General features: G+C 40.7%; 1 protein-coding gene across 1 annotated transcript in view; it reads left to right on the forward strand.

The window, feature by feature from the left end:
* The window catches only part of LOC108719539 (histamine H2 receptor), a 91,056-nt gene that overhangs the window by 60,861 nt on the left and 6,842 nt on the right, over positions 1-23,353 (forward strand). The window contains exon 3 of the mRNA XM_041587450.1: positions 21,704-21,880. Coding sequence (XP_041443384.1) covers positions 21,704-21,880 — 177 coding nt within the window. The remainder of the gene's footprint in view (positions 1-21,703; positions 21,881-23,353) is intronic.

Here is a 23,353-nt window from a genome sequence, read left to right on the forward strand (position 1 = left end):
TAAGGAAGTAAAAAATTGTTTCCCCTTCCCACCCCTAATTTGTATATGCAAATTAGGATTTGGATTCAGTTTGGTATTTGACCGAATCTTTCGTGAAGGATTCAGGGTTCGGCCGAATCCAAAATAGTGGATTCGGTGCATCCCTACTACATTCTCCCAAAATCACTTGAAATTGCCTCAAGTGGAAACTTCGTGCCATTTTGGGAGACTGAAGCAACTTATGAGTTTTACCACCAGTGATTCATATTATTGAGTGGGAAAAGAAGGAAAGCTTTTACGGGAGATTAGTCACCTGCAGAAGCAGAGATTTATCACTGGCGATTAATCTCCATTGCCCTTGAGATATCTAATGTTTCAGCCAGTACCGTATTGACGTGTTAGAAAACGACCAAATTATTGTTGCTTTGTAAATCCACTTCCTCTAAGCCATAAATCAATACGTCAGTCAACTCAATCCCATGATAAAGGGGCAGTGTGTGCCTGAAATTGTCACAGAAACAATTAGTTTGTTTTCACTCTGTAGTAGTAACCTGTAGCAACCAATCAGACTGTTGCTTTCATTACTCTTATTATGATTGTCCAATCAGACGACCCCAAAGCAGTAGACTGATAGGGAAGGGGGCAGGCTGACAGCCAGTAATCTAGTTGGAAGCCTTTCATAAGGGTCAAGGCAGATTCGGTGTCGGCCGGCGACAAATCTCCTTTTCTTTGGTGCGACTAATCTCCCAAACTGGCTCCCCTGCCTTGCGCCTGCTAGAATATTAATTGCTGGCGGGATGGGAATCAGTGCGATTTATTTTCCGAAGTCGCCTGAAGTTGCATCATGAGGAAACTTCGGAAAACTAAGTGCTCCGAGTGCCATCCTGCCGGCAATTTACATTTTAGCCTGAGGGGAGGCAGTTTGGGGAGATTAGTCGCCCCGAAGAAGAGGATATTTGTCGTCGGCCGACTAATCTCCCCGAATCTGCCTGTGTGCCCTGACCCTAAAGAGTAGACAGTGTTGGACTGGGGGGCCTGGGTCCCACTACAGAACCTGACCCAAAGGCTCTGATTGAACCCCCTTCCCTGGCCACTAAACAACCCTGACAGCAGTCGGGCAACCCACCCAGTCAATCCCCCGCTCGCCCAACTTTGATACTAAAAGCTCTTATAGCGGCAAAGGCAGGGCTAACTGTCAGGATATGTCTTTAAATAGAGTGTAAATCAGACGGGAAACACAAACCGTATTATTTCTTTATAAAGGATTCGATTTACAATCACTCCTCGCTGCTGCCACATTAATACACACAGATAAGTGAATAACTAAATGTTCCCTTCCATTAATCTTTTTTCTGCTTAGCATTTGCCTCTCACTGGAATTCATTTCCGAACACACATTCCTGTTCTACATCTCCCAGGAACACACTGCCTTTTCCTATTGTGACATTTACAGACCCAGCCCTAGAGCTGTAATATTTACAGGGAATTTCCATCTCTGGGCTATTGTAAGATGCCTCGCTCACACACGTCTTTATTTACTACAAACAGATAAATAACAATCAATTCATTAGCATTTTCCTCCCAGCAACCGGCTCACTGGAATTCATCTCACACATTTATTTACCTGATCCGTCCGACTACATCTTCATTTTGTGACATTTCCATACCCAGCTCTACAAATGTTGTGGGATTTCAGGATATAAATAATATATACAATATATACAATGGTTCTTAATCTTTGTTTTTTGTTTCAGGGGCCCAAATTATATACCTCACAACTGTCCCGTTTATAGAGGGACAGTCCCTCTTTTGACAGCTCAACCCACAGTCCCTCGTTTGTACTGGAAAGTCACGTTTTTCTCTGCACTGAACAGCCAGAGAAAGAAACAAAGTTTCTAACTTAATTGGCTTTCGGCAGAGAGCCCAGAACAGTCACAGTTGCAGATAAGATACTTTTGTAACAATTTTGAGATAAGCAAATAAGTAATTGTAACAATATAAGATAACAGGTCCCTTGGGAGAAGTCAGACTCACAGCTTAAAGGGCAATTCACCTTCACTAGCAAAACTGCAATAACTGGAAAAAAAACACAGAAATATGTTCAAACTTTCATAACCTGCCAAATTTTGTGAAATCAACATGGTAATTAGGGGGTGTGGTCTCATAAATGGGCATGGTCAAAAATTTGCCAAACTGTGCAGGGCAAACTTTTTTGTCCATCTTTTTATTTATAAAATGTTGGGAGGTATGAAATTATGTTGCAGAATGTTAAAACCTATTATTCACAATTTTATTTATTCACCAACAGCTTTGGGTCTCACCCCATAAATTAGGAACCCCTGGTATATTGCAACTTTTTGTTTTGTTCACTTAAATAAAGAGCTAAACTACATCCTTGTTTTTAGAAATCTGTAGATATCATACATTTTTCAAATATTCTTCCCAAAAATTCAGATGACATAAAAATACACACAATACATAATGTACAATTTAGAGAGATAATAGTGATGCATTCCAGCTTTGTACAGGAACATGTCAATGCCAATTTAAAAGCATTATTCACGATTCCTTAATCTAATCCCTGGTCCTTTTGCAGCCTGTATTACTTATCCCAACCGACTCTGACATTGCTTCTCCAATTGCTGGAGTTTTGGCTCTGGGTTTGGGCTAAATACTCTGTTTCAATTGGTGCAACAGCTTCACCAGTGACTGCTTCACTCGCAGCACAACACTTCGTCAGACGTAGATTCGCCAGGACAACGCTAATTCACTGAAATCCATAGTTGCGTCCAGGGTGCCGAACGCTGGCGAAGTTGCGCTAGCATTACTGTGCCAAGTAAATCGAAGTTGCGCCAGCGTTGGCTAATTTGTATATGATGGGAAGTTAAAGTTGAATGGACGTATATGTTGCAGCCAATACATTACATTACACAAGCCTGGGAAACCTTAATAAAATAAAACAGAGGTGTTATATTGCCCTACAGTTGTTATATGAGCCCAGTGTATAGTTTATGTGCGATATGTTAGGAAATGTAGGGGGGAAGCCAGTTAACCCAGAAAAAAATTATGCTCTTTTGCAGTCTATCACCCTGAAAAAAGGAAAAGACGCCAGCGTTTTTTGGGACTTTCAACTATTTTTTAAGAAAGTCCCATCTACTCTATTGCACTTGGCCTGGTCTGAGGTGGTGAAGGCAAGTCTGGCGCAAGAGGTAACGTTCAGTAAAATCCGCATCTTAGTGAATTTGTGTATTTACGTCCATTCACCAGAGCGCAAATTCGCCAGGCGTTAGGGAGCGAAGTACCGCTAGTCCTTCGCTAGCGACCAACAGTAAATCAGCGAAGTTACGAAATGACGTTATGCTGGTGAATGTTCGCCTGCATTAGTCACTTCGCCCTTTAGTAAATTTGCCCCCAAACTCTATAGTTAATATAGGTATGGGTATATAGAATTTATGGGAAAGTAGAGAGGGGTGTGTGTATGGGGCTGGGTTTTCATTTGGAGGGGTTGGACTTGGTGGACTTTGACTTTTTTCAACCCGATTTAACTATGTAACTATGTAACTATGTAACTATGTAGCCATGGGGTAACAAGAGCCTGAGATTGGGGCAAGGAGGACCATGACTTGGTGGGGGGCCCTGAGTTGGCAGCCCCAGTGGGCACTGGACACCCCACACACACATATATCTGTAACAAGTTGTGGCTAATTCCTTCCTGTAGAGAATTACAGAATTATCTTTGCTTTACTCGAATCAAATATTAAGGGTTTTTATTTAAAGTGATATTTATAGATCCTGGAAATACTCCTGTTTAAACTAGAACAGGTCCATTGATCAAGTGGGTTATAAGTGCTGTTATTACATATGTGCCCCATGTAATGTACTTCTTGCCCCTAAACCATAAACTGGAGCTTAGTCTCTGTAACATGAAGCCCATACCGACTGCCCCTTATGATGCTTTCAGACTACAGACCCTAAAGTAGCTTCTCAATAATTCATTCAACAAACAGATTAAACCACAAAACTTTGGGGGAACATTATATCCTTTATGGTAGCAGTCAGTTATGTACCCTGATCATTGAAAATAGACTGGTTCTTATTTTGTGGAACCATAATGGAAAGTGAAATTATTTCGGCAGATATGTGGCTTCCTTTTGAGGGACAAAAAATACAATTTGCTTTTTCTGTGAGCCTCTTCCCATTTGGATTCAGCGATGAGCTCGTTTTCCAGAGGACACCGGCATTCATAAGCTCCTTGGCTTTCTGATCCAGTCGTTTCATGTTCCTTTTATCTGATGCCAAAGACTCACACGTATAAGGTGCCTTCTAAATCCATTCACTTCGGATCTATATCTAATATAGAATTCACAGTAGCACCTCTTCCCGCGACAATTCTTTAATCCTTTAGAAGAAGCGGTTGGAAAGCTGGGAGTAGAATTATTTCTTGTCTGGAACCAGAGCAATTTACTGGGTCACTATAAAACATGGGCACAAGTCACAGATTATTTGTACATGGAAATTAAAATTAAACCTGGAATATCTTTTGGGAGCAAGGCATTATATCTACAGGTATACTGTTTGTATTGGAACACAGTACACGTTTTATTTCCTTGCATTGGAAAAAATCAATTGAAAAAGTGACAATACTGATCTGTGGCACCGAGGCATTAAAAGCTGGATAAGAAATGATACGGCTATTACCATCCAAAGTCTTGAAAACTTATAAATGAATGAATTCTTAAAGGACAAGTAAACCTAAAAAATAAGTGAATGTAAAATTGATGAGGGTGATATTTTAAGTACTTTTGTAATGTATATTCATTATTTATTTATTTTTAATTCCAAGATATTAAAGGAAACATGTACTGTTATTATTAATGAATTTTGTTACAACAGCTGGTCAGTTTCCCACCAGTCTGACCACCAAGTAGTCAAGGAAGTTGTCAGGAGAAAGAAAGAGGCTGCTCTGATGTTCTTCTGCTTAGGAAAGATGTGAGAAATGTTTCTATTTTTTTTCCTTAGCAGAAGAACATCAGAGCAGCCTCTTTCTTTCTCCTGACAATTTCTTCCTTGACTACTTGGTGGTCAGACTGGTCAGGAAATGACCAGCAGGTGGCGCTGTTGTAACAAATTTCATTGATGTTAACAGTACATGTATCCCTTAATATCTTGGAATGAAAAATAAACAAATAATGAATGTACATTGCAAAAGTGCCTATAATAGTCCCCTCATCAATTTTACATTCACTTATTTTCAAGGTTTACTTATCCTTTAAGAGCTACAAGGACTGTTGCAAAATGATTGTAGGGGGTAGAGGGAATAATGCAATGGAGAAAGTAGGAGAAAAGAAGCTGAATGCGGTGATACAAGTTTGCTGGTCTTCAGGTGGAGACATCAAAGTCCTCCTATATGGAACACGTTTCATTTGGCATTACACAGATGATAATGGACCCTATTGTTTACGTTAAAGGGGTTCTTCGCCTTTGAGTTAACTTTTAGTATGATGTAGAGAGGGATATCCTGAGACATTTGCAATCGGTTTTCATTTATTTTTAGTTGTGATTTTTGATTTATTTCTCTTTTTGTTTGGCAGCTCTCCAGTTTCAGCAATCTGGTTGCTATTGTCCTAGTTACCCTAGCAACCATGCATAGATTTGAATAAGAGACTGGAATATGAATAGGAGAGGCCTGAATAGAAAGATAGGCAATAAAAGCTAAAAATAACAATAAAGTTGTAGCCTTACAGAGCATTTGTTTTTTTTTATTTCAGCGCTGGAAAGAGTCAGAAGAAAAAGGCAAATAATCCAAAAACTGAAAAGTTGCTCAGAATTGGTCAATCTACAACGTACTAAAATTTAAGTTAATGGTGAACCGCCCCTTTAAGGCTAAAGTACTAGTTTAATTACTACCAAGTCTAACTTACTCTTCCAGGACTGTGCCTAGTACAGTAGTCCCCTGGTGTTAGGAATAAATGTTGGCTTGTACGGAGCCTATGTGCTGAGTAGCTCACCACTTACAAGAACTGCAGGTTCTAGTGATATTTGTTAAATAAAAATGAAATTTCTGGGACAGACAGAAAAAACAAAGATAAAGTAATCCAGGAAACAGGCCGAAGGTGGGGACAGGCAGAAGCCATACAGAGTCAGATAATGGGGAACAAGGACAGGGAAGGAAAAGGACTTACAGGAACAGGGTCACAGGATCACAAGGCTTGGAGTAGACTGATTGGCCAATGATCCAGCACCAGGGATTTGGGGGAGCAGGCATAAATAGCCCTTTAATGAGTAGTGCTGAGCAAAGCTGCCCAGTTTCAGCCAAAAACTTTTTTTTGCGAAACACATTGAGTGAAACACATTGAGTGAAACACATTGAGTGAAACACATTGAGTGAAACACATTGAGTGACAATATTTCACGCTTCAAATGCATTAAGTCAATGGGAGTTTTTTCTTGTGGCGACTTTTTTGTCCAAATGCATTAAAGTCAATGGGCTTTTTTTCTTATGGCGACCTTCTGGTCTCTGCAACTTTTTTGTCTCTGCCAATTTTTGACGGAGTTTCATGGAAAAATTTGCAGGTGGCTAAATGTGGAATTTCACTGCGAATCCACGGCTGCCCAAAAAATTCACTCATCGCTATTAATGGCCAATTGTCTGCAGCTGGAATGTGGGCAGTGACCAGGGAGTATCGACAGCAAAAAGGAGTCACAGACATTCTGTTAGGTTCAGATGATGCCGCATTGCCTCCAGTGACTCAAGCAGGGGGAACATCAGCCAGTATATAACAGACCTGTATATAACAGGTCCCTGGTTCGAAACCAGTGAATACCTGAGATATTGCTTATTCCACCACCAATTGCTTCCAACTAACCACACTCATACGATACTCGAATGGGAGTTGTCAGACGTATACCTTGCAAGTCCACCTAGGAGGTCCAACTATTGCTCCCGGCCTCCATTACCTCATATCATAAGGTCACATATATAGGGAAAAATGTATGTATCAGCAGTGGTGCACCTTTAAAATCTTCTTGCTCATTGTGATGGGCAGTAATGTTAACCTGGGAGTGTTGCCCAGGAAGGGGCAATTACTATACATCAAATCCCATGGTCTGTGTTTCCCCTGAGCCCCCCTGTAGTTATGGGGTCTGCCGTATGGTAGTTATGCCTTTGTGCATTAGTCATTCAGCCATTTTCAAAAATAAATATGTTTATCTCACTAAGTGACCTTTATGGCTCTTCAGTGTTGGACCGGCCCACAGGGATACCAAGAAAACTCCCGGTGGGCCCAGGTGTCAGTGAGCTACTTGCTTCTAAAAATTTGGCCTATTTCATAGTCATTCCCTATTTCTTTATGGGAAACAAATGCTTAATTATGGAAGAATATATTAAGTAGAGATAAAAGACTAGGATCATAAAGAGGTTGAGTGAGAAGAGTAGGAATAATAGTTTGGAAAGTGAGTCCATGGTCTAAGGTGGCCCCACAGTCTAAGGTTTTTTGGTGGGCCCCTGGCATCCCAGTCCGACACTGGGGCTCTTACAGACAATCGTTTTTAGCTGCACACCCCTGCGTTCCGGTTTCATTCGTTCAGCCACAGGGGAGCGCAGGAGTAGACGCACTGAATTCTTTTCAATGGAGCTGTACTTTCAGGGGCACATTTACTTAGGGTCGAATATGGAGGGTTAATTAACCTTCGATATTCGACTGTCGAAGTTAAATCCTTCGACTTCGAATATCGAAGTCGAAGGATTTAGAGATCGATTCGAATCGAACGATTTCAATCCATCGATCGAACGATTTTCCTTCGATCACAAATTGGCTAGAAAGCCTATGGGGACCTTCCCCATAGGCTAACATTGATGTTCGGTAGGTTTTAGGTGGCGAAGTAGGGGGTCGAAGTTTTTTTTAAAGAGACAGTACTTCGACTATCGAATGGTCGAATAGTCTAACGATTTTTAGTTTGAATAGTTTGGTTCGAAGTCGTAGTCGAAGGTCGAAGTAGCCAATTCAATGGTTGAAGAAGCCAAAAAAATACTTCGAAATTCAAAGTATTTTTTATTCTATTCCTTCACTCGAGCTAAGTAAATGTGCCCCTCAATGTGATTGGGACGCCGCATGTTGCATTTTTCCTACGTTCGGCGCTTACATGCGTCTTTGTGAGAACAGCCCCATTGAAAAGAATTCAGTGCGTCTACTCCTGCGATTTGCTGTGGCTGAACTCATGAAACTGGAGCGCAGCTGAAAACGCTCGATTGTGAGAGCCATAAAGCAGGGCTTCCGGAATTATCTCGCAGACCAAATAGTCATTGTACTACAACTGTCCTTCAACTTCAGCCTCCCTGACTCTACAACTAAAACTTACTGTATGGCTGAAGCTACAAGCAGTGTCAGCACTTACAGAAGTCAGCGAATACAAAGCCAATGGAAGATTTTATTTTTTTAATGTATTTATTAATGTATTTATCAATGTATTTATAAACAGGTAATTATTAATTTAATAATATTCATTTAAAGAGTACAGTGTAAAGGCAACTGCGCAGCTCTGGAACCCTATACCCAAAAAGTTGCCTGTTCCTTTAGGTTATGCAGTTGAAAAAATATTTAAATAGCGTAAACCTGATATTTCTACCGTATGTAAATGATATTTGCCTTACACATCTCATTGAGTGCAACAGAAATAAGGCTCCTATTGAGATGAATAAGTAACGCAAGTACAGATAATATACTAAATGACCCTATTTAACTGCTAAATGAGACCTAAATGAGCAGCTCGGCTCACGGCCTTTCACAGGTTAACAGAAATCTGGTTGGTTATATAATAAATATAATATAATAAATATGGATAGGATTCTCAGCGGCAGACGAGCAGAATAATGCAACATGACTAATGCATGACAGGAACACTTGACTCTGTATGAGCAGAGATTTTATATTTATTGGAGCAAATTCACTGGCTCTTGCTTGGCTGTAAAATCATCATTGTTATTTGCCTTGGACGTTTGGATCTTTAATTAAAGGGACAGCCGCACTAAAACAAATGGCATAAGGGTGCAGTGCAGAAATGTGGCTACTTGAGCTTGCTTCCATACTATTTGCTGGATGCTTTAAGGAAATGTATCACCTATTAGGGCTAGTCCACACGGGGAGATAGCCCTGCGTTTGCGGTCGCGGCGACAAAGCACCGCGCCAGTCGCCGCGACCGGCGCAGGCGACAGTTTTGTATGGGCGCCTATGTAAAAACGCCTGTGCTAACCACACGAGGCGATGCGCTTTTCAACAGTCGCCTGAAAATGCCTCGCCAGGCTGTTGTCATTACTGCTGCCTAGCAGTGCTGGGTTCAAGGTTCATTCCAGTCAGCTTATTACAGGTATGGGACCCATTATCTGGAATCCTGCTTTCCAGAAAGCTCCAAATTACGTAAAGTCGTCTCCCATAGACTCCATTTTATCCAAATAATCCACATTTTTTTAAACGATTTCCTTTTTCTCTGTAATAATAAAACAGTAACTTGTACTTGATCCCAACTAAGATATAATTAATCCTTATTGGAAGCAAAACCAGCCTATTGGGTTTATTTAATGTTTACATGATTTTCTAGTAGATACAAATTACAGAAAGATCTGTTGTCCAGAAAAACCCAGGTCCTGAGCATTCTGGATATGCAAGCAGTTTATGGTTTTTCTCTGGGTACTTTGGCTTCCTCCCACCCTCCAAAAACATACATCCGGGTAAAATGACTTCTGATAACTATGTATCTGAGTGCAAGCTCCTCTGGGCCCCCTGGATAGTGGACTATGGATAGTCTATGGCCAGAATTTGGTTAGACTGTAGCACCAAGACTCTCCTTGTATCTGTGCCATAAATTACCACCAAAATTACAGGGCACTGATGCCGGTTATGTGTTGTGCTAATTATTTCACTTGATCAGACCCAGCTTGTAATCAACACTTGCACCAGGAACAAGGGCCAGAATTAGGAGTAGGTGGAAGAGGCACGTGGATCATTATGGACATTATAGAACTAAATTGTTTCTGTAATTATGGAGCTAACCTATTCAAGAACAAATCTATAATAATAGACATTGAGATTGGAAATATATGGGAAAATAGACCAACATGGCCACCCTCCTTGCACCCGTGTGTTTGTCGCTGATGGGGCAGAAGGTAAAATGATGTGCGGACAGTGGGGGAAAATTTATAGGTTCCCAACGTTTCGGGGTCACGCCCCTTTCTCAAGCATGCTTGAGAAAGGGGCGTGACCCCGAAACGTTGCACTTCGCAATAAACACGCAAGGCAACTTGCTTGCAATTATGCTGTGTGCCTTGGGAATCTTTCTGCTAGACTGTTTGTGAGGCGCCCAATCCTCTACCTTCGTGCACCAGGTGTCGTTACTTTAATTTACTAAGGGTGTGCGAGAGCCATAGTTGAACTGGAAAAGTTATAGGTGACACAAGAGCTACTGACTAATGACCTTCCACCACTGGGCTCTTGCCATGTGCCTCTTCTGCATATTCCCTAGTTCCAGCCCCCAATAGAGAAGCACATTACAGTTTTCTTGTTTTTTAACTTTTTTGACCACTTCTCTAATAATATTTAACATTCCAGGCCCAATCACTTACAGCAGGAATCAGATACAGATCAGCAGAATTATTTCATTCAAGCAGAAAAGGTGGAGCACATGAGCTGGCATCATGTAACCTGTTTTTTTGGAAGGGCCCCAGATCCCAGGGCACAGTTAAATAACTATTCACCAAAAATATAAACACCTATGATTAAAGCATAAGTAAATCTTTCAAACAAGTGAATGTAAAATTAATGAGGGGGCTATTCTAAGCACTTTTGTAATATACATTCATTATTTATTTTGTTTTTATTCCAAGATATTAAAGGATACATGTCCTGTTAATATGAATGAATTTTGTTACAACAGCGCCACCTGCTGATCAGTTTCTGACCAGTCTGACCAGCAAGTAGTCAAGGAAGTTGTCAGGAGAAAGAAAGAGGCTGCTCTGATGTTCTTCTGCTTAGGAAAAAAATTAGAAACCTTTCTCAAATCTTTCCTAAGCAGAAGAACATCAGAGCAGCCTCTTTCTTTCTCCTGACAACTTCCTTGACTACTTGGTGGTCAGACTGGTGGGAAAATGACCAGCAGGTGGCGCTGTTGTAGCTAAGTTTATTCATATTAACAGTACATCTATCCCTTAATATCTTGGAATAAAAAACAAAATAAATAATTAATGTACATAGCAAAATATCTTAGAATAGCCCCATCATCAATTTTACATTTACTCGTTTTAAAGGTTTACTCATCCTTTAAGTACCGGAGGGTACAAAATGTGTAAGGTTGGTTTTTATGGGGTCAGTATGTACTATTTTTTAATATGTTCATTGAATAAACTTGAACTTTTATGGAGGGGATATATATTTTGGCAAATAGTTAAAGTGTCTTATTTCAATGAGATGAAGCTTATATGATATTCTCTTTTTTACAATAGATCCCCTTTAAAATGTTTTTTGGGCTAAAGTTCCCACGGCCTCTCACTGTATTTAATGTATTTGTGGTGACAATAACCTCTGCCTTAGTATCCAAGTCTTTGTTTTTAGAAGTCACGGTACCATTATCTGCTTATTGACTATATACTGTTATCTTATGCATTTTGTAAAAAAGCAATGTGTTTTCTCATGACGGAATTCCTTTAAGTAAAATCCAAAATGTGTATATACTGAAATACATTAGCAGCGATGCAGACTAACATAGGGAAGTAGAGGGATCAAGGTTGTAAGCAGGTGGCAATATGAATACAATAGGGTATTGTGCAGACTTGTCTCTCAGCTCCATTTGTTTCTTTTGATGCAATAAACACAATATTATTTATTGGTTGAGAGAGGAGTTTCTAGATATAGTTGTTGTAACCTACAGTAGCTCTTAACAGGGTTAAGTGAAGGACTAGCAGAGCTAACAGTGGAAGGGAAGACACAATAGTAGAAAGCAGCAGTAGGAGGACAGAAGACAGATCTGATCAAGAAGATGATTAGAAGGACAGATGATATAGATAAACAAATATAATAATGTATCAAGGCTGGAACTAGGGGTAGACCGAAGAAGCACAAATTGTAGGCTGGAATAGGTACAGCTTTGTACTGTATGATTGAGGTCCAGTGTTGGACTGGGACACCAGGGGCCCACCAAAAAACCTTAAATCAGGGGCCCACCAAAAAACCTTAGACCAGAGGCCCACCAAAAAAACCTTAAACCAGGGGCCCATCAAAAAACCTTAAACCAGGGGCCCACCAAAAAACTTAGACAAGGGGCACACCAAAAACCTGAAACCAGGGGCCCATAAAAAAACCTTAAACCAGGGGCCCACCAAAAAACCTTAAACCAGGGGCCTACCACAAAACCTTAAACCAGGGGCACACCAAAAAACCTTAAATCAGGGGCCCACCAAAAAACTTAGACCAGAAGCCCACCAAAAAACCTTAAACCAGGGGCCCACCAAAAAACTTAGACCAGGGACCCACCAAAAAACATAGACCAGGGGCCCACTCTCAGTACTATGTATCTTCTCCTCACTCAACCTCTATTCTCCTAGTCTCTTTTCTTTACATATTATACATACCTCCCAACATTTTGGAAATAGAAAGAGGAACAAAAAAAGTTGTACCACACCCATTTTTGTGGACACACCCCCTAACTACCATGTTCATTTTACAAAATTTAGCAGGTTATGAAAGTCTGAACACATTTCGTTTTTTTTTCAGTTATTAGTTTTGCTAATGAAGGTGAATTGGTGAAGCTGTGAGTCTAACTTGTCCCAAGAGACATTTTTATCTTAATTGTTACAATTACTTATTTGCTTATCTCAATATTGTTACAAAAGTATCTTTGTGCACCTGGTGGCTGTTCTGGACTTTCTACCAAAGTTAAGTTAAGTTAGAAACTTTGTATCTTTTTTTTCTGGCTGTTCAGTGCAGGAGATCAAAGAGAAAGTCAGGACATTTCAGCCGGGACTGTGGGCTGAGCTGTCAAAAGCGGGACTGCCCTGCTCAAAACGGACAGCCCCTTTGTTCTCATAGAAATAGGGAATGGCCATGAAATAAACCAGATGTTTAGAAGCATGAGGACCACTGACACCTGGGTCCATCGGGAGTTTTCCTGGTATCCCTTTGGGCCAGTCAGACACTGAGGAGGTTATTTATCAAGGTCCGAATTTATCCCGGTATTTCTAAGTTAGAAATCCGAGCAACTCCAGTTGCCCGAATGGACCTTATTTATGAAGAAAGAAGCCAGAAAAAATAGGGTCAGCCAAACTTCGGAGCTTTCCTCTGAAAACTCAGAATTGTTTGTGGTTTCTGCGCAAAAAACGTAGAAAACTACGGAAAAAAAGCAGAAACCCATCAGATATCAGCGCAGACACTGGGACCTTCCCCATTGACTTATACAGGACCTCGAGAGCTTTTCGATGCCAGGGTTTCGGATTCTGAGTTTTTAGACCATCGGATTTTAATAAATCTCGAAAAATTAATTGTTTTTCTTTTTCCTCCAAAAACCCCAAATTATTCGAGGTTCGGATATTGGGACCTTGACAAATAACCCCCTGAGTCTTGACATATCATTTACCTGCAAGTCCTAGAAATCTTTATTTGTCCGCTTTTCAGAGGAGTCAAAAAAAAGAGCCTGGTGGAGTCTGTATGTTTATACTAAAAGGAAAATTCCAACCAGTTTTGTTGTGTAATGAAAGAAAATGTGTTGAAAGGTGTTGGAGATATTTGTACATACAGTATTTGCTATTGTAAACTGTGTTTCTATGTCCCTCTCTATTCTGTGCACGGCTTGTCCTGAGCTTTGAAACCATGTGGCAGAAGTCTGCAGTTTAAAGGAGAAGTAAAGTCCTTTTATACTTGGGGTGGCAAAAGTTAGGCACCCCCAAGTGATCGCATGTACTTACCTTTACATCCTGGGCCGGTGCTCCTATCAGCAGAAAACTGCACCAGCCTGGGGTTATTCCAGTGAGCACCACAAAGTGATCATCTTCCTTCTTCTTTCTTCTCGCTGCTGTTCATGTGCAGTAGAGTGAAAAACCGAACTTTAATGAAGTCAGTTATTTAGTCAGGGGCGATTCTTGCCACTATGCCGCCTGAGGTGGTCTTCTTTTGCCGCCCCCTGCCCATGGCACTAACCTTTACAGCACCGGAGAGGGTCCACGTCGCTTAGTGCAGAAAGCGCAATTGCGCTCTCTGCACTAGAAGAGCTGAATTTGCGGGTTGAAAACTGGAAATTCGGCTCTTAGTTACCAGGAGCGGCATTTTTGTCTCCCCTGGCAACCAGGGGATCGCTGCCGCCTGAGGCGAGTGTCTCAACTCGCCTCATTGGTGGAGTGCCCCTGTATTTCGTTTTACTGCGCATGCGTCTACCCCGGCAAATTTGAAGAAAGAAGAAGAAGGAGCCGATCTATCCGTGGTGAAAGTAAATATAATCACTTGGGGTGCTTAAAGGGATACTGTCGTGGGAAAACATGTTTTTTTCAAAATGCATCAGTTAATAGTGCTGCTCCAGCAGAATTCTGCACTGAAATCCATTTTTTCAAAAGAGCAAACAGATTTTTTTTATATTCAATTATCAAATCTGACATGTGGCTAGACATTTTGTCAATTTCCCAGCTGCCCCTGGTCATGTGACTTGTGCCTGCACTTTAGGAGAGAAATGCTTTCTGGCAGGCTGCTGTTTTTCCTTCTCAATGTAACTGAATGTGTCTCAGTGTGACATGGGTTTTTACTATTGAAATCTACCAGGCAGCTGTTATCTTGTGTTAGGGAGCTGCTATCTGGTTACCTTCCCATTGTTCTTTTGTTTGGCTGCTGAGGGGGAAAAGGGAGGGGGTGATATCACTCCAACTTGCAGTACAGGAGTAAAGAATGATTGAAGTTTATCAGAGCACAAGTCACATGACTTGGGGCAGCTGGGAAATTGACAATATGTCTAGCCCCATGTCAGATTTCAAAATTGAATATAAAAAAATCTGTTTGCTCTTTTGAGAAATGGATTTCTGTGGAGAATTCTGCTGGAGCAGCACTGTTAACTGATTCATTTTGAAATTTTTTTTTTCCCTTGACAGTATCCCTTTAACAGAGTAAATAGGCCTTTCCTTCTCCTTTACCAGACCGTTGAAGAAGCATGCAAGGCATTTTTGAGATCTGTAAGCAGGTTGGGAACTGCGGGTGAGCAAGAAAGGCAAGTGCTTCTGGCACAAAGGCTGGGGAAGACACAGTTGGAGGGGGAGTGATCAATGAGGTAGAGGAAGAGCCGTGGGGTGTTGCTTGGAATTAGTGGCCTGACGAGCTCATCAAGTTTGTAGGGCGAGTGGAAATGTGAGGACCCAGTGGTGGGTTCAGGCATTGGGGTAATAATTCTTGGGCGTCGCTGGCTGGAAGAGAGTTGGCTTCACTTTACAAATTAGCATAAACCAGTAGCCAAAAATGTTAAATGTTAATTTTCTCAAAATTTGCCAAATGTTTCCATTGTATATGATTTCTAATAGGGACACTGAAGTCCTGACAATTCAGTAAAGTGGAGCAGAACTCTGGGCTTAATAAAATACAGTTACAGGGTATCAGCTGCTGGATAGTTGCTTGACAGAGGTGATCAAACATGACCATGTCTCTGCAACAAAGACCCTCTTGGCTACTAAAAGGTCCGTTAGATCGAATGCTCCAATGATTGTCACTTCTTTTATCAGTGCGATCTAGAAGCGAGCAATAAAACAGATGCGCTACAAATATATAACAAGTAAAAAGACGAGGGAAAGGAAATTATGGATCAGTATGAGTGACACAGACAACAGGACTCATCTGTTTAGAGATCCGATAAGATGCTATTCAGGAATGTGGAATAATATATTCCCTACACCTCTTTAAAGGGATACTGTCATCGGAAAACATGTTTTTTTCAAAACACATCAGTTAATAGTGCTACTCCAGCAGAATTCTGCACTGAAACCCATTTCTCAAAAGAGCAAACAGATTTTTTTATATTCAATTTTGAAATCTGACATGGGGCTAGACATATTGTCAATTTCCCAGCTGCCCCTGGTCATGTGACTTGTGCCTGCACTTTAGGAGAGAAATGCTTTCTGGCAGGCTGCTGTTTTTCCTTCTCAATGTAACTGAATGTGTCTCAGTGGGACATGGGTTTTTACTATTGAGTGTTGTTCTTAAATCTACCAGGCAGCTGTTATCTTGTGTAAGGGTAGGGACACACTGGGCGATTTGGGGAGATTTAGTCGCCTGGCGACTAATCGCCGCGACTTTCCACGACCAATCTTCCCCGAATGCCTCCCCTCACTCTGCGCCTGGATAAAATGAAAAATCGCCTGCGCTAATCACACGCGGCGATTTGTTTTCCGAAGTCGCCCGAAGTTTCCTCGTGAGGCAACTTCGGGCGATTTCGGAAAACGAATCGCCGTGTGTGATTAGCGCCGGCGACTTTTCATTTTATCCAGGCACAGAGTGAGGGGAGGCATTCGGGGAGAAAAGTCGCTGCGATTAGTCGCCAGGCGACTAAATCTCCCCAAATCGCCCAGTGTGTCCCTACCCTTAGGGAGCTGTTATCTGTTTACCTTCCAATTGTTCTTTTGTTTGGCAGCTGGGGGGGAAAAGGGAGGGGGTGAAATCACTCCAACTTGCAGTACAGCAGTAAAGAGTGATTGAAGTTTATCAGAGCACAAGTCACATGACTTGGGGCAGCTGGGAAATTGACAAAATGTCTAGCCTCATGTCAGATTTCAAAATTGAATATAAAAAAATCTGTTAGCGAAATGGATTTCAGTGCAGAATTCTGCTGAAGCAGCACTATTAACTGATTCATTTTGAAAAAAAAATTTTTTCCCATGACAGTATCCCTTTAAGAAAGCAATTCAGAACACGGATCAGGCAATGCAGGATAGATGTTTTGCTGAAGCTTTTGGCACTGATCCGCCTTACCGATTGGTGCATAAAATAGATCATGAGAGATGGGGAAACTGGAGCAATGACAGAGGTTTCCTTGGAAATTAACATATTGGCACTGAACTAAAATTGTGATTTTCAGTAGCACCAGGATTAGTACTTGGCTCAGCCTTCAATAAATGATTTTGTATATGGTTTAGAGAGTAAAATCAATAAATGCAGCGACAGTGATTTCAGCACTGAGGAATGACGGAGAGGAAAATATCAGAAACAGCTCAGTGCTAACAGCAGAGACAGGGTTTATTTACATTAAGGGCAGAATTTAAAGGAGAGCTAAACTATAAAAACAAATAATGCTAGAAATTGTGCATTTTATATATTGAACTTACTGTGCCAACTTAAAGGTTCACATCTATATAACATTAATGATCCAGGTCTTTAAAGTTGTGCACAGGAGCTCTCCATCTTGGATTTTGTTAGGAGTGTCAGGTTTGTCTGTTATCAAGTTGATGCTACAGGGCTGATTTTTGATGCTAATTGCACTGGTTTCTGAGTTTGAAATAATTACTAATTAGCCCTGTATCCTGACTTTTATATTCAATATATACAGTATATTGTGAGTGGGTCAAGTAAGAGACACCAGCCCAGAAAATGTGCAGTGAATTAGCAGAAAAGAAGAGTTACTGGGGCTATTAGGGCATATTTAGAGAAATGGAGCCACAAGGAAAGCTGTTCACTTACTACAGAAACATGGGGCTCCCATGATCTGCCGATTCTTATTTATTGAAACTGTAGTTTGTTTGTGATGTACATGGCTAAACTGAATGTACTATCCGTAGTTATTTTAGATGACTGTTAAATAGATGTAAGGGCATCAGTAAGTCAATTGGCATGAACTTTTTGTGATTCCATTTGCATTTATGAGCATTATGACCAGCTGCTAGAAGCACCCATATAGTATTTCAGCTCTCAGTCTAACCTAAGAAGCCCCATACAGTATGACATCGCTCTGTCTAAACTAAGAAGCACCACCCAGCTCTCAGTCTAACCTAAAAACCACCCATACAGTATGCCAGCTCTCAGTCTAACCTAAAAACCACCCATACAGTATGCCAGCTCTCAGTCTAACCTAAGAAGCACCCACACCGTATGCCAGCTCTCCCTGTAACCTAAGAAGCACCCATACAGTATGCCATCTCTCAGTCTAACCAATCCAATAACCATTAACAGATAAATAGCAAGAATGTTGCAGAATGGCAGGAGAGAATTACATTTTTTACTTGTTCCCAAAGGACTTTAAAGGGAAACTAAAGTCTAAAATAGAATAATGCTTGAAATGCTCTATTTTGTATAATCAACATAAACATGAATGGACTGTGCTAGAAGTCTAATTAAACAAATGATTTATGTTTTCAAAGTTGGCCACAGGGGGTCACCATCTTGTAACTTTGTTCAACATCTTTGCAAGATCAAGACTGTGCACATGCTCAGTGTGGTCTGGGCTGCTTAGGGCTCGTCATAAATTATCAAAAAAACACAAGTCAAATAATACTTGCCAGAAACCGATACAGCAAGACTGATTAATAATCAGAATATACAGACTGCACTGGGTCCTGTGTTGTCATGTGATCTAATGTGGATTTTATAGTTTTTATATTGTTTAATACAAACTTTCTCCAACTGCAGACCCAGTGGCTGCAGCAAAATAATCCTCCAAACTGAATCCAAGTTTATCCAGCAGCTGGAGTTGGAAACATTAAAGAGGATGTAAAGCTCCCCATAGACGCGACGATTCTTCTTGCCGAGCGACCGATTTTAGGGAAGTCCGACCAATCCTTCGAAATTATCGTGCGGTTAGTGGGATTCGAACGATCGTACATCTTACCATTTTTCGGCCGACATCTGTCAGGAAATTGATCGGCCAGGTCAAAAAATCTCCCAGTGCAATCTATCTATGTTTGCAGGGCCAAGCAGGCAGCTCCCCTTTGTTTTCCTGCCAAATTGGTCTTTTTAGTTGATGTTCAATTCATACGATCGTACGATCATTCCGAGAAGATTGTGGTCTCATGCTCAGGATCTGATCTTTTAAAAATCTCAACATCTATGGCCAGCTTTAAGGCAACAATAAAAGACAATTTTTATTTTATTAACTGAAAAAAAACCTATCCCCAATATACTTCAATTAATAATCTGTACAGTTTTTATAAGAAATCTGACTGTATGCAGTGAAATTCCCCCTTCGTTTACTTGCTCTGACTGCTGCAGATATGAATCTGCCAACTGTTCTACAGGGAAACAAACAAAGCTGCTCAAGTTCTGGGAAGTCCCTCCCCCCTGCCGTATGACCTTTTCCATGCAAAGCAGTTAGGGACCGTCTGAAGTTTCCTATCTGCAGCTGTCAGGTTTCTTATAAAAGCAGTACACATTTTTTAATTAAAGTATATTGGAGATAGATTTCTTTTTCATTAAAGAAAGTAAAAATAGGATTTTATTTTTTTTGCCTTTACATCCCCTTTCACCCTCATTTACAACTACGTGTGAAAGGGCTCACAATAAAATCAATATAAATGTATGTGCTATTCATTAAAGACCTAATCGTGCCCAAACATGCTTCTTGTATTTCTGTGAATGTGGGCTGAGCGGCACAAGTGCACCTATTGGAATTAACACCACCCTGGACATGGCAGCAATTCCAAAAATCCCACAGCAGGTGGCACCACATACACTAAGCGTGTCACACACTAATTCCATGATTACCATCATGCTTATTGGTCTGCTGGAAGTGAAGCCATCCTCACTCTGACAATGATTGTGTAATGCTATAGTAAATTGGAGCAGCACATCTTCTCCAGAGCTATGAGCTTTACCATATATCTGCCCGGACAAGACTCTTTACACCTAGGAGTGAGCCCTAGCGATGGTGTGGAGGCCGGGTGTTGTTGACCTACAATTATCATCACTACAAAATATATGGGCGCCAGTGGTTCTTAACTGTAGAACTAATTTAATGAACAAAGTCCACAGAAGAGCTTGGCAGACTAAAGCTGGAACATAAAACAGTTGTGGATAGCAACAGTGGTCACTATATATCCCCGAAGGGTAAAAGAGAGAACGTTAGTTCTTTTTAGTCCAGAAAAGATTAGCATATAAGCAAAGATTCTTTATTGTAACTATTATTAAAAATTGTGATTTGTAAAGAAAGCGATGATTACTGAGTTGTAGCTAGATGTATTAAACTGGACTGAAAAAGTCCTAATGTTTGCTCCAAAAAGATTACGACACCTTCAAGCATTTCTTAAGATTGTGCAATTAAAATTTACAATGTGCAATTAAAATTCGCAGCGCAATTAAAATTCGCAATGCAATAACAGTTTAAGGCACAATATTACATTGCGAGATGTGGATTTTTATTCTCATTGGTGCAAATTGTTTTTCTCTCTGCGACTCCCAAAGTCCCTACTTCTGGGTAATAATACACCCAGGAATCTAATGCCACTCCTCGGTGGAGCCTGTTCTGCTCAGTTAACAGCCTAACCTGTCTGTTACTCCTAGAGTGATCTATTCAAGTGAGTTATCTGTGACAGTCTAGACTTGACCTGTCTAGGTTCCACTGCACCCTTCCTGCCTGCTCAGGTAAGGGAAATAAAATGGACCCTGAGCATGTGTGGTCAGTTTAGATGATCTTATACATTGCCACTTAGTGGCCAAACTAAAGAACTCTAGGGGTCATGCTTTGACCCATGGCTAAGGACTCCCCTTAGTTGTCCAAACATCAAATAGGTCCACATAGCCGGCAAAGACAGGCACTTTTCACCTAGGCAGCCCTTCCAAAAACTGGGTTGTCAAGGTATAATCCGGACAGGTGGCAACCCTATTGTATTCTGATTCTTAGATGGGTGCCTCCAAGCCCAGACAGGCAATCTGTAGTAGCTTCAGTAAGAAGCCACAAACATTCACTATACACAGGGTCTGTGGGGGGCTGCTTGGGCTCGTACATAAAATGCCAGGGCCAGTTTTTAAGGCACCACTTCTACTTCTACATTCTATTTAGTGGATTTCTTTATCGGGATTAACTTCAAGCTCCCAGTCTGCAGTGGCGGAACTACCGGGGGAGCAGGGGGGGCAAGCGGGCCAGGGCTTCCATCCCCTCAGGGCCCCCTGCAGCCCGTGCGCCACTGAAAATGCGGGCCGTACGGAGGGGGGCGGGGCCCGGCTGCGAGTCACGCACCAGGGTCCGCCCCCCTCTAGTTACGCTACTGCCAGTCTGCAACAACCTTCTTGCACCTTAAAGGAATTAAAAATCGGTAAATAGATAGGCTGTGCAATATAAAAAATGTTTTCAATATAGTTTAAAAATCTTTTTTTTAATATAGACCCACATGGGTCATAACTGTTGCTTTTGAATCTGAGCTGAATGCTGAGGATCAATTACAAACTCACTGAACAGATATGTCCCATGTGGGCCCCCTTAAAGTCGCAGGAAGCAGACGTTCTGTTATGTTATGTTATATTGTTAACATTACATTAACTAACTATATTGAAAACATTTTTTATTGTGCACAGCCTTTTTATTTTTACACTGAACTGTTCCTTTAAACATATTTTCTTCCTTGTGTCCCCTGAAAATGCCTACTGCTGAATAAATAATCTTAGAGTTTATTGATCTTTCAAATACATTATTAGCTTAGTGTGTGCCACCCAAAAATAGATGTATGAGCTACGTTCTAATACTTTTGTAACTTATTGTGGTCTCCTCTAAAGCTTCCTTGTGTCTTGACTTTCAGCATCATTTATGAAGTGACAGGTATGTGGCTCTTTGGGAAACAGTTCTGCAAAGTTTGGATCTCCTTTGATGTCATGTTCTGCACCGCTTCCATTGTCACGCTGTGCTTTATCAGTCTGGACAGATACTGCTCCGTCGTGACCCCTTATCATTATTCCAAGAGAATGTCGCGCCGCAGGTGAGTTCGCTAATTTTTTTAGCATCATTTTTTTAGCCATCATATATAGTAATGTTCATATACTGAAGCCAATTAGCTTTATAAAGATGAAATAAAGTATTAGGAAGATACATTCTAAATAGGAATGAAGGCCTGGACCAGCAACAAAAGAATAACTACAATGCTCAGTATCACTCATCATTGAACTCATAATGTTGGCTTCTATCTAAGGGGCAAAGTAATAACAGTTGCAAAGTTTTCTCTTGTTCAAGTAACTAATAGTAGCCAATCAGCATGTAGCATTAAAGGGGTTATTTATCAAAGGTTGAGTGATAGTGAGTTTTTTTTTACATCAAATGAACTGGAATGACCCAGAAACTTGAACGGTATCCTATTTAAGAAAAAAACTTTAACGTCTAAAACTCAAACGAATATTACCGACCTGAAAACTCAAATCGAATATGAATGGAACTCGATACGAGTTTTTTCTCCCAAAAGGAAGGCTATTAACATCTTCTAATGGGTCACTGGACCTCTTCCATTGACTTCTACATGAACTCAGCAGGTTTTAGATGGCAACCTATCGAATTCGAGTTACTTCCAGGGTCAAGGTATGACTAATCTCGAATTTGAGTTTTGACCAAAATCTCAACTCAAAATTTCAAATTCGAATTTACCATTCAACCCTTAATAAATCTGCCCCTAAGTGCTGAGCTATTTCATTTAATTGGTTGCAATTAGTTATCAAACCTCAAGAAGACTAAGAACCAAAAGCATATAAGAATACAGCAGATGCATAAGCACATAAAAACAATGAGAGAGGGGGTTGAATATGGATATTTCCTGGAATGGTTGTCCAACATTATTTTGGGTCTTGGAGTAACTTTGAAAAATGACCAATTAGTAGCCATGATGTTCTCCTATAGCACTGAAGTTGGGTGCAGGTTCCACACTAGTGTTTTACCCAATAACTGCATGCAGAGTACATAGTTAGCATGAATCAACATGTTTAAAACCCATTTCCAAATTTGGATATTTCCCTATTTATTGTGAATAAGCTGATGATACCATGGCTCAGAGCTCCGTAATGCCACTATAAATAACAATGTATGCAGTTATAAGGGAGGAATTACATATTGACAACTGAGATGCTCAGAAATAAGTTTCCTTTCTTCTCCCACTGCACTAATAAACGTAAAACAAACTTTCTCCATGAGGGAGGGTGCATGGAAGATACAGTAGCTGTATTAAAATCCTATAAAAGAAGGCTTCTAAACCGGGGGAGGGGCTGGGTGGTCAATTAGGGTAAGATTTTGGAAGAATTACTATTCATTGTAAGAGATACTTCTGAAAAACTAGACTCAATTTAGGGTGAAATTAGGGGTGAAAACATATTTACTGCCCTAGATACTTTTGGAACAATGGCTAAATGCAGTGGGGTAACTGTGGAGGTCTACAAGAAACCAATCCCTTCCCCAGCCGCTCTTTTACCTG

This window comes from Xenopus laevis, chromosome 1L (genome assembly GCF_017654675.1).
Source record: "Xenopus laevis strain J_2021 chromosome 1L, Xenopus_laevis_v10.1, whole genome shotgun sequence".
Classification (NCBI taxonomy): domain Eukaryota; kingdom Metazoa; phylum Chordata; class Amphibia; order Anura; family Pipidae; genus Xenopus; species Xenopus laevis.